We start from the raw sequence: 17279 nt of genomic DNA on the forward strand, positions 1-17279 counted from the left end.
GTGTTTTGCTCGACTTCCTGTGCTCCTAAGTGTAGGTTGCTACTCGGAAAACCTAATGGTTCTACTGTACAAAAATTTTGTACAAAGGTCTAAACATTTTCCTAGCTACCATGTGTTCTTTTAAATTAAACTCGGATCGCTTGCGAAACTTAACACGTTTGATCCTAAGTTTAATTTATTTGTTCTTTTAAGTTTAGACTTGGATCTCCTGCGGAACTTAACACGTTCGATCCAAATCACCTAGGTTATTAATTCCATTAAATATTAATTTCCAAAATTGGCTTCCAGGACTGCATGGCGAGGCACATGGCCTTCTTGGATATGGGAACAACCACCACCGCCTAGACAAAGCCTTTTAAGGAAAGCTAATATTTAATTTCCTTAAATAACTTTAGGTCAACCAAAAGGAACAATCAAATCACAAGGAAAAGAAAAATAAAAGAACACAACATCGAAAACTAATTCGAAATACTAGAATCGCATGCCTCTTGTATTTGGTATTTTTACATGGAGATAAAACTAACATGATGCGGAAAACTATATTAGTTATACCTTACTTAGTAGATAATGACCTCTTGATCTTCTACCGTATTCCTCTTCTAATCTCGGACATTGTGTGGGCAACGATCTTCCGAGACGAGAACCACCAAGGCACCTTCTTCTTCTTTACAAGGTTCGGCCACCACATGACTCCAAGAAAGGATGAGGTTCGTCCACCACCACCAAGCTCCAAGGGATGCAAGAGCGAAGTGTCACGCCCCAGAGGAGTCTCTGTCCGAAGAAATTTCGACAGCATCTCCCCTGTACGGCGGACAATCTGAAACTTTTCTACAACAGTATATACCTCAGCCACATGCGGCTGGAATAAACAACAATAATAAATAGACAATCACCACGCAGTTAATATAATTCTCAGCCTCTGGCTGACACAACCACACAGTAATAAGATAACTCGAAATCAACCCTACTCAACTACAATCGTAAAGCTCAAATCCGAAGAACTCACCTCTTCTGCCGTCCAGGTAGGCATGTAGTAGAATAAATCCAAATCATACCAAAAATCCATCAAACGATAAGAATCCATACAATATCCATAAGTAAAACAATACAAGACTAAAAACAAAGTCTGATAAAGAAACTAAGATAAAATAACAACTCAAGACCAGCAAAGGGCTAGCACTACGTACAGATGGGGACTAGCGACTGGAACTGCTCCGGACAGCCTCAACCTGAAAATATCAACAATGGAGGCGGGGTGAGTCCAACACTCAGCAGGTACAACTGATATGCAAAATAAAGTAAATAACAAACAACACTAATCATGCGTATAGTCTCTTGAATACGAGAAGGATAAATGCAACTGGAACAAAAACAGGAGAAAACTGTACTAACCAGGATCAAGGTAAAAAGGTAACTGGGTCATCAGACCGAGAGTGTCATAATCCTGTATGCATGTCAATCATATGCATCCAAATAAATGCAGCAAGTAAATGCAGCAAACACAAACAATAAATGCATCATGCATATGATGCCAATGACATGGTCACCCCTGACGCCAGTCAACCATCTCACACACAATGGTGAGTCCGAGTGGGTAGGGCTGTGACAACCGTGCACCCTGACATCACTGCCCCTGATGAGTGACCGAGTGGACGGGATGCTGTCGGAGTACACACATACTCCTATCCCGAAATAATAAATGGGGGAGCGCAATGCTCTCATCTCCCGGTACACGATGACGGGGAGGACTCTCTGCCGGCTACTACGCTGAGTCACACTACCCATGAGTGGACCAACGGAGCCAAACAAAGTCCAACTGCCTGCCGGCTACAACGCTGCTACACTAAACCAACGGAGCCAAACAGAGCAGAACTGTCTGCCGGCTACCACGCTGAGTCACCAGATCAATGGAGCCAAACAGCAGAACTGCCACACACCTGTCTGATATACCACTAACTCATGAGCGGTGGTGTGTACAGATACATGTAACTGGCGATGTGCTCACAATAATGGAGCAGACAATCGCACAGCATGCAATCATGCAAGATGATGCATGACACTAAACATGGCAATATCACAAATAGCATAGCATGCTCTATACATAAGTATAAGATGTGTACTACAAGATAACGAATCAAATAGAAGGTACACAAACAGATAGGGTATCAAATAAACCTTAGGTTCTAAACATAATATATCATATGGTTGGGTCACTACCTAAAGCATGTATGATCAGGTAAATAATAACATGCAGTGCATAATAAGTAAACAAGCAACATGTAATAGATCATGTAGTGACCAACCGAAACAAATGGAAAACACAATCATTGCTATATGTTAAACACATTATTATGCATATCAAAAGACATAAGTCAAAGTACCCGCCTCCAATAAAGTGATCCAAATCTGACTCCGAGATACTCGTCTCGCGTCAAGATCCTGTATTACCAATTGCATATATTTTTATTTAGCTACATTCTCATAAATAGCTAAATAACTCTCTAACCCTAAATTAGGGCAAATCCCTGACCAACACATAAACCTAATTCAACCCATACATGATCAATAGCATATATCAAATTCCTATGACTTACCTGAAACTCACAGTCGTTTATCACTGTTGGAAGTAGGATCGTTTGCTGCTGGAATCTACCTACTGCCGGAGATCAAACGATGCTGCAGGAAAACATTCACTACCACAGTGATCAATCCCATAATACAACACAACATTCTAATAAAAAAACAGTAGATAATCAAAAGGGAAACAATTCATCAAATCCTTGAGTCTACATAATTCCCAACCAACAATTGAACCTCACCGTGGACTGATCAAGAGCAGTGGCAAGTTTGGTGGCCGGCACAGAGGTGATCGCTGAAAAATAGAGGGAAGAAGCAATTTCGCTCGGCAGTGGCAGCAAGCGGAAGAACTAGGGCTTAGATTCCACACTAGGGCACCCTCAAGAGAAGTGTGTCTGCGCTAAGGCACAGATAGGGGCGGCTATGCTCGGATGTCGCCGTAGAGATGGGTGTCGCGGCTGAGGCTAGGGCACCGGTAGCAGGGAGAAGAAGACCGGCCCGACGCTAGGGCACAGGAAGTCGACTCGCGGTGTGCAACGGGGAGGAGTGGCGGTGGTGGCTCACTGCTCTCTAGGGCATAAGAGAAGAAGAAGAAAGGCGCGATGAGGACACGGGGGGGGGGGGGAAACCGCCAGCGCCAGCGGTTAGGGCTTTTCGGCGTCGGGTTCGGGAGTGAGGGAGAAGAGAGGCACGGGTGAGGGGCTCGGGCACACAGGGCTTTCGGCGAGGTAAGAAAAAAAAACAAATAAAGAAAATAAAGAAAAAGGAAATGTAATTATAAACATTTCCTCGCTTATATGGGGTAGCCAAAACAGGCTTTTCCAGGCCCCGTTTTTATCCCCGTCAACTCGTCCGTACGAGCTCCGAAAAATTCCCGAAAAATTTCCAAAAATTTCAGAAAATTCCCTTATTAATATTCGTCTATTTCCAGTATTTTACACGAAGCCTCCTTTCTCTCCTTTTCTCCAAGCTAGATCTGGCCACCACAAGGACTCCAAGAGAACAAGATGGTTCGGCCACAAGAAGGAGAAGAGAGAAGAGGAAGAGGTCGGCCACCAAGGAAGAGAGGGAGGAAAAGAATAATAGAGTCGTTAGCCATGAAGGCACCTCTACCCCCTTCTTTTATAATCCTTGATATTGGCAAATAAGGAAATTTAAATAAAAACTTCCTTAATTCTTTTGCCATGAAAAGGAAAATTTTATTTAATTAAAAATAATTTTTCTTTTCATTATAACATGGCCGGCCACTTATTTCCCCAAATCAAGGAGAGTTTTAATTAAACAAGAATTAAAACTTCCTAATTTGTTTCCGGAAATTTATAAAAATTTCTACAATAATTTTTATCCCTTCATGATTGGTTTATAAAAAGGAAATTTAATAAATTAAAATCTTTCTTTTAAACATGTGGATAAAAAGAAAGTTATCTCTAAAAATTAAAATCTCTTTTAATCTACAAATAAGGAAAGATATCAAATCTTTTCTTAATCTTTTGTAGAAACTTATAAAAGAGAATATTTAATTTTTAAACTTTCTTTTAAATCATGAACATAGTTAAAAAGGAAAGTTTTCTTAAAATATAAAATCCACCTTTTAATCAACAAATAAGGAAAGATTTCAAATTTTAAACTCTCTTTTAAACATGTAGATGATTTACAAATAAGGAAAGTTTTTACCAAAAATTAAAATCATCCTTTTAATCTACAAATAAGGAAAGAGATTAATCTCTTCTCTTAATCTTTTGTAGAAAGCTATAAAAGGAAATTTTTAATTTTAAACTCTCTTTTAAAATCATGATATCCACATAAGAAATAATTTTAATAAAAATTCTTTTTAATATTTTAGTAGCCGGCCACCTAAGCTTGGGACCCAAGCTTTGGCTGGCCACCAACTTGGCTCATCCACTTGGTCTTGGCCGACCCTAGCTTGGGTTCCAAGCTAGCTTGGCTGGCCCCATTGGATGGGTAAGAAGGTGGGTATGTGGTGGGTATAAATACAAGAGGCTACGATAGGGACCGAGAGGAGGAATTGGTTTTGGTCTCTCGATAAAATTAAGCATCCCGTGTTCGCCCCGAATACATAACTTAATTTTATCAATAATAATTCATTCCACTAGAGAACTATTATTGAACTACCACACCAATCCCAAATTATATTTTGGGCTCCTTCTTATTATGAGTGTGTTAGTCTCCCTGTGTTTAAGATGTCAAATGTCCACTAATTAAGTGAGTTACTGACAACTTATTTAATTAATATCTTAGTCCAAGAGTAGTACCACTCAACCTCATCGTCATGTCGGACTAAGTCCACCTGCAGGGTTTAACATGACAATCCTTATGAGCTCCTCTTGGGGACATTCTCAACCTAGATTACTAGGACACAGTTTCCTTCTATAATCAACAACACACACTATAAGTGATATCATTTCCCAACTTATCGGGCTTATTGATTTATCGAACTAAATCTCACCCATTGATAAATTAAAGAAATAAATATCAAATATATGTACTTGTTATTATATTAGGATTAAGAGCACACACTTCCATAATAACTGAGGTCTTTGTTCCTTTATAAAGTCAGTATAAAAGAAATGACCTCTAATGGTCCTACTCAATACACTTTAAGTGTACTAGTGTAATTATATAGTTAAGATAAACTAATACCTAATTACACTACGACCTTATAATGGTTTGTTCCTTTCCATCTTGGTCGTGAGCTACTGTTTATAATTTATAAGGTACTGATAACATGATCTTCTGTATGTGACACCACACACCATGTTATCTACAATATAAATTAATTGAACAACTACATTTATCATAAATGTAGACATTTGACCAATGTGATTCTTATTTCTAGATAAATGTTTATACCAAAAGCTAGGCTTTTAGTATACATCCTAACACTAAGTTCCTACATACTTAGACACAAGGTTAAACACAACATGACCTAACTTAACTTGTTTGATCACATCAAAATAACTTGGGGTACCAACAATCTCTCCCTTTTTGATGCAACCCAAGTTAAGTTAGGGTAAACCAACATAAAATAAAAGTAATAATTTTACAATTAAAATGAAAAAAAGTGAAATTGGAAATTACTACCTCCCCCTAGACTTAATCTTCCCTTCTCCCCCTTTGATCACATAAAAAATGAGGTACCAAAAAAAATCTAAGAGTAATTTTTCAAAAATTTAAGTCGTTCAACAAACAAAATTCTAAAGTTTAAAATGACTTAAAAATTTTGGTGAATCTTAAACACAAGTGTGGGAGAATACTAAAAAATAATTTGAAAGTGAAAGCCTTAAAATAATTTTAAAAATCTTGAAATATTTTCTGAAAAATGTAATAGAGCATGCATTTTGACATTTTGACAGAAGAAAATATATTTTCAAAATTTATAATTTCAAAAATTCTTTTAAGAAAAAACATATTGTGTTTAAAAAACTTTCAGAAAAGTTTTCTTCGTTAGTAGGGATAACTCTTGTAAAATAATTAAATATTTAAAGAGATCAAATGATATGAAAAAAAATTGAGATTCTTCATTAAGATGAATATTGAATATAATTCTTCTTTCTAAGAAATTAGGATCCAATTTATTTTGAACACAAGTTAAAACTCAAGAGGATTTTTTTTAAAAAAAAATGATTGCACAAAATAAATCAAGCATGATCTTGGAATCCAAAATAGATTCCTTTCTATCGGATTAACAAGAAAAATTTTTAGTTTTTTGTTAATTTTCTAATTTTCCCATTGTGATATTTAAATTTTCATTTTAGTCTATAATCATTTCTAAAATTCAAAGTAGAGAATTTTGAACATGTAGAAATTTTTAGAGTTTGTATATGTTCCTTTAACATTACATTTTTTGTTTTTAGTTTGTCGAAATCCTCTAATCGACAAGTTGTCGCTAGAGTTCCTTTTAACTCATTATTCTCTATTAACAATTTTCTATTTTCCATTACTGATTTACAAGAATCTTTCGACAATATTAAATTAAACAATTGGTCAAGAGGTAGAGATCGTACATGATTTATCTTGTCGACTTCTGATGCTCCCCTTGTAGAGCTCTTTTTCTCTGAAGACTCTCCCCCTTCATCAATGCTCATCTGGGATAAGCTTTCTGTGTCCTCAGGAAGGAATTCAGCTATAAGGGGTGTCCTGGTCTCAGATTCTTCTGACGACAACTCGATGTCTATCGAGGAGTCAGATTCGACTTCAATTGGTTCTTCGTAGAGCTTCAAGAACTTTTTCCTAAAGTTCTTTCGCACTTTGGTAGTTGCCGATTCTGTGGAGATCCTCCACTGGTAGTGCGCTTATTAAATGATATTCAGCCTTGCTGTTTGACGTAAAGTCGTTGCGCTTCTTTTTGGTCCAGAGGTGTTTTTCAATTTCTTCTCCGTCTGTGTTCTTTGGTACTTCATAACCATATTTCATTATTAATAAAATATTGAAACTTGTTTTAAGAAATACCTCTATTCGTCGCTTCTAAAACGTGAACTCCCCCGCGAATGTTGGTGGGTAGATGTTAGCTCTGGCCATCTCGTTGCTTTAGTCGACGGTTAGTCCTTCTGAGAGGTCCTGGCTTTGATACCACTTGTTAGGACCCTTGACGGCCGGCTAGAGGGGGGTGAATAACCCCTGCACAAAATCAAACAAAAGAACCTTTCTCAGCTTATAACTTAAACAAACACTTGCATAAAAAGAATAAGGAATCAAAAGACAAAGGCACAGAAGTTTTTACTTAGTTACAACCGGAGAGGTTGTTAATCCAACGAAGTATAGCACACTAATATCTCCTTCAGGTGGAGAAGCCTCTTTACAGCAATGATCGCACAAAAAGAAGAAGTTAAATGGAACACTAGAAGCGTACAAGTGTTGTGTCTCAAAATGCTTGTTGTATATAACTTCTTGGACCAAGACTGTATTTATAGCCTTGGTCGGGGCGCCTGGAAGGGTTCCAGGCGCCTAGAGGGGGATAAAATTATATCCCCTTTACAACAAATCGTGGTCAAACGCGATCCGAATAAAACTCCGTTCCGAACGCTCAGACCAGGAAAGTCAACCATGTTGACTTTTTCCAATATAGGTCTTCCGCTCCGGTTCCGCTTGCTTCAGTCCGGGTCTTCCGCTCCGACTCCGCTCGATTGGATGATTTCAGCCATCCGGAATAGGGCTCACCCGAACTCAACTTCCGGTCTTCTCGAGCAAGCTTCCGCTCCGGCTTCTCGTCCCTCAGAATCGCCACGTGCTTCCTTCTCGTCCGCCAGCGTACTCTTCCGCAGCTCTCCGTCCCTCGGACACATCGAGCTCATTAGCTCTCTCCCGTGCCGACCTTCTAGCTAGCTGCGTCTTTTGCTCCTCGAGTAATCTTCTGCTCCAACTTCTCGTCCCTCGGAAACACCGCACGCTCCCTTCTCGCCCGCCGATGTACTCTTCTACAACATCTCGTTCCTCAGATACACCGAGCCCATCGGCTCTCTCTCTCGTGTCGTCCTTCTCGCTAGTTGTATGTTTTGCTCGACTTCCTGTGTTCCTAAGGTCCTGCACACTTAGATAAAAGGTTAAAAACAACAAAACCTAACTTAACTTGTTTGATCATATCAAAATAACCTTGGGATACCAACACAATCAACTCAAAAATGGCTTCATCTACCCCTTGATAGATAGTGAATAAGATCTCCTCTCTTTTCTTCATTTCTTTAAGAGCTTCCACATTTCGATAATTTGTTTGGGCTATAATATAGCCAGTCTCCACAAGGTCCAATGCATCAAGGGAACTTAATAGAGTCTCCATTTATATACTCCACATTTTGTAGTTGTTTTTGGTTAACATTGGCACTTAGAAGGAGCTCGTCGAAGTTATTGTTGTATATGACTCTCATACTAGATTTGTTGAAATTTTAATAGATCTAGGATGAGAAAACAAGAATATAGGAGAGAGTTTGTACGAAAGTATGAGGATGGGAGAGAGATTCTACGAAGAATAATATTTACTGCTTGTTTTTAATAAATGATCAATATATAAGGTTCTATTTATATACTTAGATTTATGCTTTTACATCCTTCTACAATTAATACATCACAAAACAATTAGTTTTTGTGCTTTTTATACTAATGTTCTTATCATAAAAAGTTTCATTAAACTTAGTAAGATAATTAATGTTGGTTAGTTGATAAGGAGTCACATGAAGTTAAATTGATTTTGACACATTTCTTACATGGTTGATGAATTTAAATTGTTCTTGACATGATTCTTGCATAGTTAAAAAAAGTTAATTTATCTTTAGAATAACTTTATATGCCACCACTTTTACTAGTTTTGATAAAGAAAAGATGAATAATTATGTAGTATTTTAGATCACTGGTGGCGAAAAGTTGAAAAATTAAATTATGGGGACTTGTTCAACCTTACCTAAATGATATTCCTAAAAGAAAACACGAGATAATCCGAAGTAATATTTATACATGTAAGGAATCGAACCATCAATAATATTTTAAATCACATTCATGTTCCAAAAAAAATGATGATTTTTAGAATTATTATCACTTTGTTTCTTTGAAGAAAGAGGAAAACAAATTAAGGATCAAAACAAATACGCAAGCATAAACAGAATCAGAAGAGATTCTTAAAATTATTATCACTCCGTTTCTTATTTTTATATACAAACTAAAATGGAATTTTAATTTATTAATTGATCGTGCCACATCGATATTTAACAGAGAAATAAGACAAATTTAACATTGTAATAGATATACTACAATCTCTAAAATAGATATCACATTAAATAAAATACAAATTGGTTTTAACCTATATTTTTTGGACACTAAAAGTGACTAAAAGAAATAACTACAGTTATATATTATTCAGACACTAAAAAAAAAGAAAATGTTAAGAAAAAATAATAATCCCAAAGCACAAGACAAACTGTGTAGATATAACTTAAAATATACTTTTATGTGGAATCAAATTGTATGAATACTTTGGCATACAATTGAAATACCAGAATAAGTTAACGTGACCAAGAATTGAGGTTCACCAACTACGCGCCTATCCAAGCGCAGAACCAAATGGAACAAGATAACTGCCAACATCCCCCAAACTTAAAGAAATGAACTGTTCGATTTGACTCACGTCCAACCCAAAACAGCGACAGTTACAACGTTTGGATCCGTATCACTCAACGCGCCTCTTCTCGCCCCTCTCTCTCTCTCTCTCTCTCTCTCTCTCTCCTCTTTATAAATTCGCCCTTCGAAAGCCACCTCTCTCGCTTTGGTCTCGTCTTTCTTTCAAATCAGTCACGATGCTCCGCCGCTCCGCCCTTCTCTTCCTTTCCTTCGTCCTCGTCACTGCCTCCCACGCCTCCGCCCAGTCCCCAGCCGCCTCCCCCACTACCCTCGCCCCTTCCCTATCCCCTGTCACTCCCGCTTCTGTTCCCCCCGCCGTCGCCCCACCCCTGCTCACCCCCACATCTACCCCTGCCGCTTCTCCCATCAAGGCCGTCGCCGCCCCAGCCAAAACTCCCGACGCCTCTCCTCCGAAAGCCACGGCACCCTCCGTCTCCCCCGTGTCGCCCCCTCCGTCCCCCGTGCCTGTGACTTCCCCGCCCGCGCCTCCCCCGACATTACCACCGCCGGTGCTAGCACCAGCAGCCACTCCAAGCAAGCCCACGGAAGTCCCGTCGCCAGCGCCTAGCAAGAGCAAGAAGAAGCCGAAGAAGACGACCAAGAAGAAGAAGATCCAGAGTCCCGCCCCTGCCCCGGCGCCGTTCTCACACAGACACAGCCCTCTGGCCCCTGTTGCCGCGTCTCCGGCAGGAAGCGTCGATGCGCCAGGGCCCAGTTTCGCCGCTGATCAAGCGGTAAGCCTTAACCCCATAAGATCTTTCTCAACGGCGCGTGATTAAAATTAGCATTTGATCTCCCTCCCATTAGTGGCCATTACAACTTAATTTGTCGCTGATATCTTTTTGTCCCGTGCAGAGTGGTGCAGTGTCAGTGAGATCCAAAGTTTCAGGCGGCCTCATTTCAGTGGCGGCGTGGCTTCCACTGCTCGGCTTGGCTGTGGTCTGAAGCAACTCTGCTCTTGTTTTGTTGTGCACCGCCATGATTCCAGCTACTTGTAGTTCCACGTTTAACTACTCGTTCTCTATTGAATTCATTGAGGAGGGGAGGTCGTCATTGTTTAATAATTAATAATGTGTTAGGGCGGTGTCGATCTGAGCATCTTTTTATTTACGATGGATATTTTAAATATTTACTTCCGCGCTGGATCCTGCGGTGAATAATTTTTTTATCTGACTAATCTATCAGCCTGCATGTTTCCTTGCAATTGCAGTGAAATTTTTCTCAAAAACATTATCTTTCCGATCAATTGTATTCATCAATACTGCAAAAAATGCTTCCGATCCAGACAAAAAACAGTGTGGCAGAGGAAAGCCAGCTAACAAATCGGTTTTCAACAATTCAAAGATCGAGTGCTAAGGAGTACAATTTTTATTTGGAAATTGTATTGAACTCTCAATTTGGATTATTCTTGCAGCGAGCTTTCCACACCAGACGAAAACCACAATGAGATAAGAAATTCTGAGAATTTAAAATCGGCATAGAAAATTAATTGAGAAGACGACGATGCATCATGGAACAATCCTGTAAGCCTTCAGTTTATCAATCCAAGCGTTGAAAGAGTTTATCGAGTTCCTGAAGCCCAAGAAGCCGTGCTCCTTGCTCTTGTTCATGTTGTCGAGGTGCTCCAACTCCACGCCCAGCACAGCATCCGCGTATGCCCAGTTCGCCACCTCCTCCAACGTGGTCGGCACCAGCTCGTTCTCCGTCACGATCTCCTCCCACACCGCCTCCTTCCCCTGCATCAAATTCTTCAGCTTGAGCCGATTCCCGCCCTCGTCCTGGTAGCCCACCGCCGGCACACCGAACTGCTCCGCCAGCACCGCCCAGAGGTGTTTCCACTTGAACGCGTCTCCGTTGCTGCAGTTGAATGCCTCGTTCTTGGAGTAGGGGTCGACGGCGGCCCAGATCTGCTGCTCGGCCACGAGGTCGGCGTCCGACGCGTCGCTGAATCCGTCCCACGCCGCCCGGCCGCCGAACCACCGGAGCGGCGCGCCTTCCTTTTGGCAGATGGCGGCGTAGACGCAAAGGGTGACGACGAGGTTCATGCTGCTGCATGGGGAGAAGCCGAAGACGGTGGTGGGGCGGTGGATCGACCACGAAACGGAGCCTCTCTCTCTCTTGGACAATTCGTCGAACAGGACGTCCTCGAGGTCGTAGTAGAAATTGGGAGCCTCGAGGCGCGGCATGTCCTCGCGGAAGGGCGGGTCGTGGGGCTCCACCGACATCGCCTCGGCCGCGCCGGTGGATCGAAAGGGACCGAGGTAATGATCGCGGCCGGTCTGGAGGCACACGTGCTGGAGATTCGCCGCAGCGGGGAGCACGGCGGCGAGGACGTTGCGTAGCATGGAGGCGTTGGCGGTGCGGGTCTCGGCGGCAGTGGATCGGCGAGAGAACGCAGCGTAGAAGACATGGGTGACGTCGGTGAGCGGCGACAGCTTCGCGAGGGCATCGGCGGTATCAGCGATATCGCAGGCGACGTGCTCGACGGGGAGGGCGACGGCGTCGACGAGATTGGGGGAGAGGAAGGATTGCCGCGGGGGGCGGCGAGAGACGCCGTAGACCTTCCAGGGACCGCCGGGGGTGTCGGAGAGGGGAAGAATGTCGTAGAGACTGGAGCCAACGATGCCGGTGGCGCCGACGACGAGGGCGACGCTCGGGTATCTGGAGGCTCTGACAGAGTCCTCGCCGACGGCCAGCTTCCTTCCGGCGCTAATGGCGCCTGCCCACCACCAGCTCATGGCGATGCGATAGCGATCAAATCAAATATTCCGAGATTTTGTGCGACGGCGATGGAATTGAATTCAATTCGCTCTACAGAAACCAAAAAAAAACAGAGAGAGATTGCCGAAGGAGCAGGCTGATGAAGTAATATTTGAAGGGATAACAGATATGATTGAAACGAGATCTCTGATATAATAATAAATTAATAATTGAAGGAAGAAAAAAAAAACATGAAAAATGAGAAGAAAAAAAAAAAAGACGTGGCGAGAGGCTCATCTGAATTGTGATGTTTTCCGAAAAGGTTTGCTATTATTAGAGGTTAAGTTGGACGGAGTTTGTAAATAAGAAGGGATTTATTTGACCTAAAAATGTTATTTTATTTATGAGTGTATTTCACGTCATATACATTTCTACACGACATTGTAATGTGTCGTTATCCTAACCTTCATCATCTTCCTTTATTTTTAATATTTTTTATGGCCATAAGATATCTCACAGCCCATTTGAATATGGAAGTGACAAATATAAATATTGTTAAATGGATTCATTTACAACTTAAATCAAGCAACTATTAATATATAGGTTTGAATTGAAGGCAAATGCCAGTTAATTTGCCTTAGCAACACAAAGTCTCCATGATTACAGTTCAAATTTTTGAGTTTGGTATGTCATCCATTTTAATTAATATTACAGACCCTTTTGTGATCCTCAATCTCTCTCTGTTTTTTTTTTTTAAAAAAAAAAATTATTGACAACAAACTATGCTAGAGAAGAAGGATAATATTTTATAAAATAAAATTAATGTAGCAAGAGAATGCTATCATATTAAAACAAAACTTAAAGGGTGACAAATTATTTAACTTCGTGGCCTTTTAGACGAGTTCAAATTCTCTGTCCTCAAATTTCTCTGTCCTTGTATCCCTTTGTCGATCGGACGGATCAGATTACATCTCAAGGATGTCTTGCACATCACGAAGATACTGCACACATCTTAAGGATATCATGATGTCTTGAGATGTAATCTGGTCCATCCGATCGACAGGGGACACGGGAACAAAGAAATTTGAGGACAGAAAATTTGAACTGCTTTTGGAGAGTTATTTCTTATTTGTTTTTTGTAATTCAGATATTTTGACTTTTTTAACAGATAACCTATTAAAATTTTTTATCAACCACTAAAATAAATTCGGGAAGTATTTTATTATTGGACACTAGTAACCGACCTTCAAAGATCGTTCTCGTTGATATGACTCGTTCTCCACTTGAGCATTTAATCATGACTCATAATACGATCACTCCGCAGTGGGCTCAGACTTATGAGTAATCTTACTTCATGTTATGTTCGCAACACGGTCGCATCACCAGTGGGCTAATCCCATGAGTCACTAAATTAGAAACACAACTTAAAATGTAAATTTAGTTAAGGAAATACATTTTTGTCGCTAAATTAGCGTTGAAATTTTATTTCCGTCACTAATTTTAACAAAAATTTTGATATAATAAATCCTTTAAAATTGATACAAATCTTATAATGAATTATGAATCCAACGACATTCAACATTTATAGCATTTAACAAAATAACAATTGAGTTACATTCAACAAAAAAAAATAATATTCAAATACACTTATCTATAAAAAAATAATCGAATGATTCTAATTTCATCACATCACATCCTGTTAAAAAATAAATATACTCATTACTACTTTGGCTTATTCCTTCTCACTATCCCATTCTACAATTACTATACAATAGGTTTAACAAAAACAATTATATGCATGATTCAAATTCAGTTAACAAAAATAATATGATAGGTTTAACATTACATTTTCTATTTTGAAACGATTTCAAATATGAATATAAAGTTAAACTATATATTAGTGATGTCAGGTAGAATAATGATTATCTTGTAGGCTAACGAGAAGAAATAATTAAGGAGAAGGCTAAAAAGAAACCACTAAAAGAAAAAAAAATTATTCTGAATAGAGGATTGTCCTTCAAATAAATATACATGTGTTTATATAGACTCAAGACCCTAAGACTCAAAGAAAGGAAATAAATCCGATAAAGAAAGGAAGAAAAACCTTTGTAGAAAAAGAAAATTTATGACAGAAATTCTAACGGAAAGAAATTACTAAAATAGGACATTTAGATATATATATATATATACTACCAAAAATATTATAAATATCATAAAAATAGAAATTACTAAAAATAATAAAAATATATTCAGAAGTTAAAAAAAAAAATCTAAATAGTAATTTTTAGGCCCAAAACTTAGAGTTTACGAGTTCCCATATAACAAATGTAGATTTTTAAATTATACAGGTGTGAATGCTGACAGAGTCTAATTTCAAGTCTCGAGTCACAAGTTATAACACTTTGGAGTTCAAGAGGTCATATTGGGTTGATCTTGTTGGATCGTGAAAGATGAGAGGGCGGGTGAATTTCATTCAATTAAAATATTTTCTTTTTCATACTAGTAAAACTGAATTAGAGTATAGTTTGTAGTGGAATAAAAAGAAAATAAAAATTCAAAGGCACAATTATTTTTTATTTGGTTTGTAGTCTAGTGACTACTACGTCCTGGGTCTTCAGGAGGGCGGTTTTTCTTGTCTCGAACAGCTCATCCTCCCCCGCCTGATAGGTAGCTAATTACGCCCGGCAAGTCATCAGTTCAGATTTGGAGGCATCTAATTCAAAGTGTATAGCCTCTACCTTTGCTCGCAGGGATTCCAGCTCTGCCTTTTGGGTGTCCAAGTTTTGTTGCTGCTCGGATATAAGCTAGGTTTTAGCAGTCAGCTCGTATTCTTTAATAGCCATCTCCACGGCATAGGTAGCCTTTGATTCATCTAGTTGAAGGAGATGCAATGGATTTCTATAATTTTCTTATCCAGCTCGACTACTATTTTTGCTTGGATGGTTGTTTCTGAACAAGGCCTATCCTCCAAAGTTTTCAGGATAGCCTCCGTCTTCTGCACCCACTCTGCCCCAACATTTACTAACGATTGAACCTCTTGGAGTTGGCCCTCCAACTCATTCAGTTGGTCAAGTTGCACTTGATTCTCTTGGGAAGAGCAGGCGGGAGCATAAATGGAGCCCGTCTTGGACAGACACTACCTCAAAGCCTCATTTTCTTGAGCCAGATGGGCTAACTTTTGGGCCACGTTCATCCCGGTCGCCCATTGCTATGAAACAAATATCATTAATAGGGTTCATAGTGAAAGAGAATTGGGAAACTGAAACTTACCAAGGTTAGGTCGTGTGAATAGTCATCCGCCATCTCCACTGGTGTATGTTCATCTGACCGGCTCATCACCAGCTCCCAGGCCTGGACCAGCTGGTCCTTCAATGATACATGAACGTAGAGCAGTCATAGAGTTGATGGAGAGGCTATCATCTGGATAGGAGGGAGATCATAAACTACTGAAAATTGATAGAGCCTCTTCGGCTTGCTAGGGGAACCTGTAGCTGGTGAAGCTGTGACAGGAGGAACCTCAGTAAAAGGGATAATGGATAAAGCTGCTGGGGAAGAAGCAATTGGAGGCATGCCCGGGTGTTATGTAACTCCCTTTGGGACTAGACTGTTAGATGGAAGAGTGGACAAAGTCCGCTCAGAAGACACCGCCGGGGTTTCTTCTCGGATTGGCATCAAGGGCGTCAAGTGGGGTGAAGGCACCTTGAGGGGGGACGCTTGCCCCTCGAGAACTTGTGTGGAGGGAGCAAGTTGGCGTCTCTTACACCTCTTTAACAGCACCTCCACTTCCTCGGAAGGAGAATCTGCGAAGGCTAGAAGAGGGTCGGTCGACAACTCTTCTTCTGATACAGTCACCTCACTGAGATCTTTGAAGAATGTAATATGACCAGGAGGAGGACGATGGAGATAATCTTGGGCATTAGTAATATGAATATGATGATTTTTAGGGATTTCATATGGTAGACAAATTAAATTTCGATCGGCATTATCAAAATATAAGCGAATAAAAGTATACCAAGGAGTGAAAGACTCTTGAACCATGAGAGAATACGGGGAAAACAGAGAAATCATAGGAAGAACTTACTGATATAAATCGCAAGAAAGAAGGGTTCGTTGACAAAAATTGTCAGGGAAAAGATTGAAGAAAAGAAGCACAAGTGATGGGTTTCCGCATCACTTAGGGTTTTTAAATAGGAGTTAGGAGATACTTTCCAACCTCCACCGTTTGATCAAAACAGTCTGCTCACTAATGACCTTTGATTTACAAAAGGAGTGTCATTGCTTCATACGAAGAGGCGTGCATCATCAGTCACTTTAAAGAATGTGTTAGTGGGGCACGTGGCGTTTACCCATAATGGGCATTTATGATGGATGTGACAGTCGAATTATTACGTTGAAAAATATCTTTCTACGTATCAGTGGTATACTACTGGGCATGTCTAGCATCGGGCATGCACTTTTTCAAGAAATATAATTAAGTATAACATTAACGAGCGAGTGAGAGTTCATCCCTTCGATCAAACCAGTAAGTTGGGCGATCAAATGAAAATAAGACTTAGGTCTAGTCAGTCGGCTACAAGCCTCCTTCGACTATATTTGAAGGGGAGGCTAGTGATACGAGATGTTAGGACGAACTCGGGTATGATGTAGCAGTCAAAGTCAAGGTGATGTGCCAATCAAAGTCAAGGAGAGGTAACAACAAGTGTGTCACTCTCAACAGGACTTTACTCTTCACCCAGCGCTAAGGCTTACAGTACGAGAATGACTGAGCCATGATCCGGTCGGACCTAGGGGACCTAGTGCTGCATTCATGTATCAAGACATCTATTATATATTCGATCACTTGATAGCTAACCAAGTTTAAGGGATATATGACCTAC

General features: G+C 40.1%; 2 protein-coding genes across 2 annotated transcripts; one reads left to right on the forward strand and one right to left on the reverse strand.

Moving 5' to 3' along the window:
- The first annotated feature begins 9850 nt into the window (after positions 1-9850).
- LOC122030601 (lysine-rich arabinogalactan protein 18-like) lies at positions 9851-10833 on the forward strand. The gene is made up of 2 exons (XM_042589808.1): positions 9851-10436; positions 10558-10833. The coding sequence occupies exons 1-2, from the start codon at positions 9879-9881 to the stop codon at positions 10645-10647; spliced, it is 648 nt and encodes a 215-aa protein (XP_042445742.1). The 5' UTR covers positions 9851-9878; the 3' UTR covers positions 10648-10833.
- A 150-nt stretch (positions 10834-10983) lies between these two features.
- LOC122030600 (3-oxo-Delta(4,5)-steroid 5-beta-reductase-like) lies at positions 10984-12679 on the reverse strand. Its single transcript, XM_042589807.1, has one exon. The coding sequence runs from the start codon at positions 12438-12440 to the stop codon at positions 11211-11213; it is 1230 nt and encodes a 409-aa protein (XP_042445741.1). The 5' UTR covers positions 12441-12679; the 3' UTR covers positions 10984-11210.
- Positions 12680-17279: the final 4600 nt, after the last annotated feature.

The sequence above is a fragment of the Zingiber officinale genome, chromosome 10B (assembly GCF_018446385.1).
Source record: "Zingiber officinale cultivar Zhangliang chromosome 10B, Zo_v1.1, whole genome shotgun sequence".
In the NCBI taxonomy this organism is placed as follows: Eukaryota; Viridiplantae; Streptophyta; class Magnoliopsida; order Zingiberales; family Zingiberaceae; genus Zingiber; species Zingiber officinale.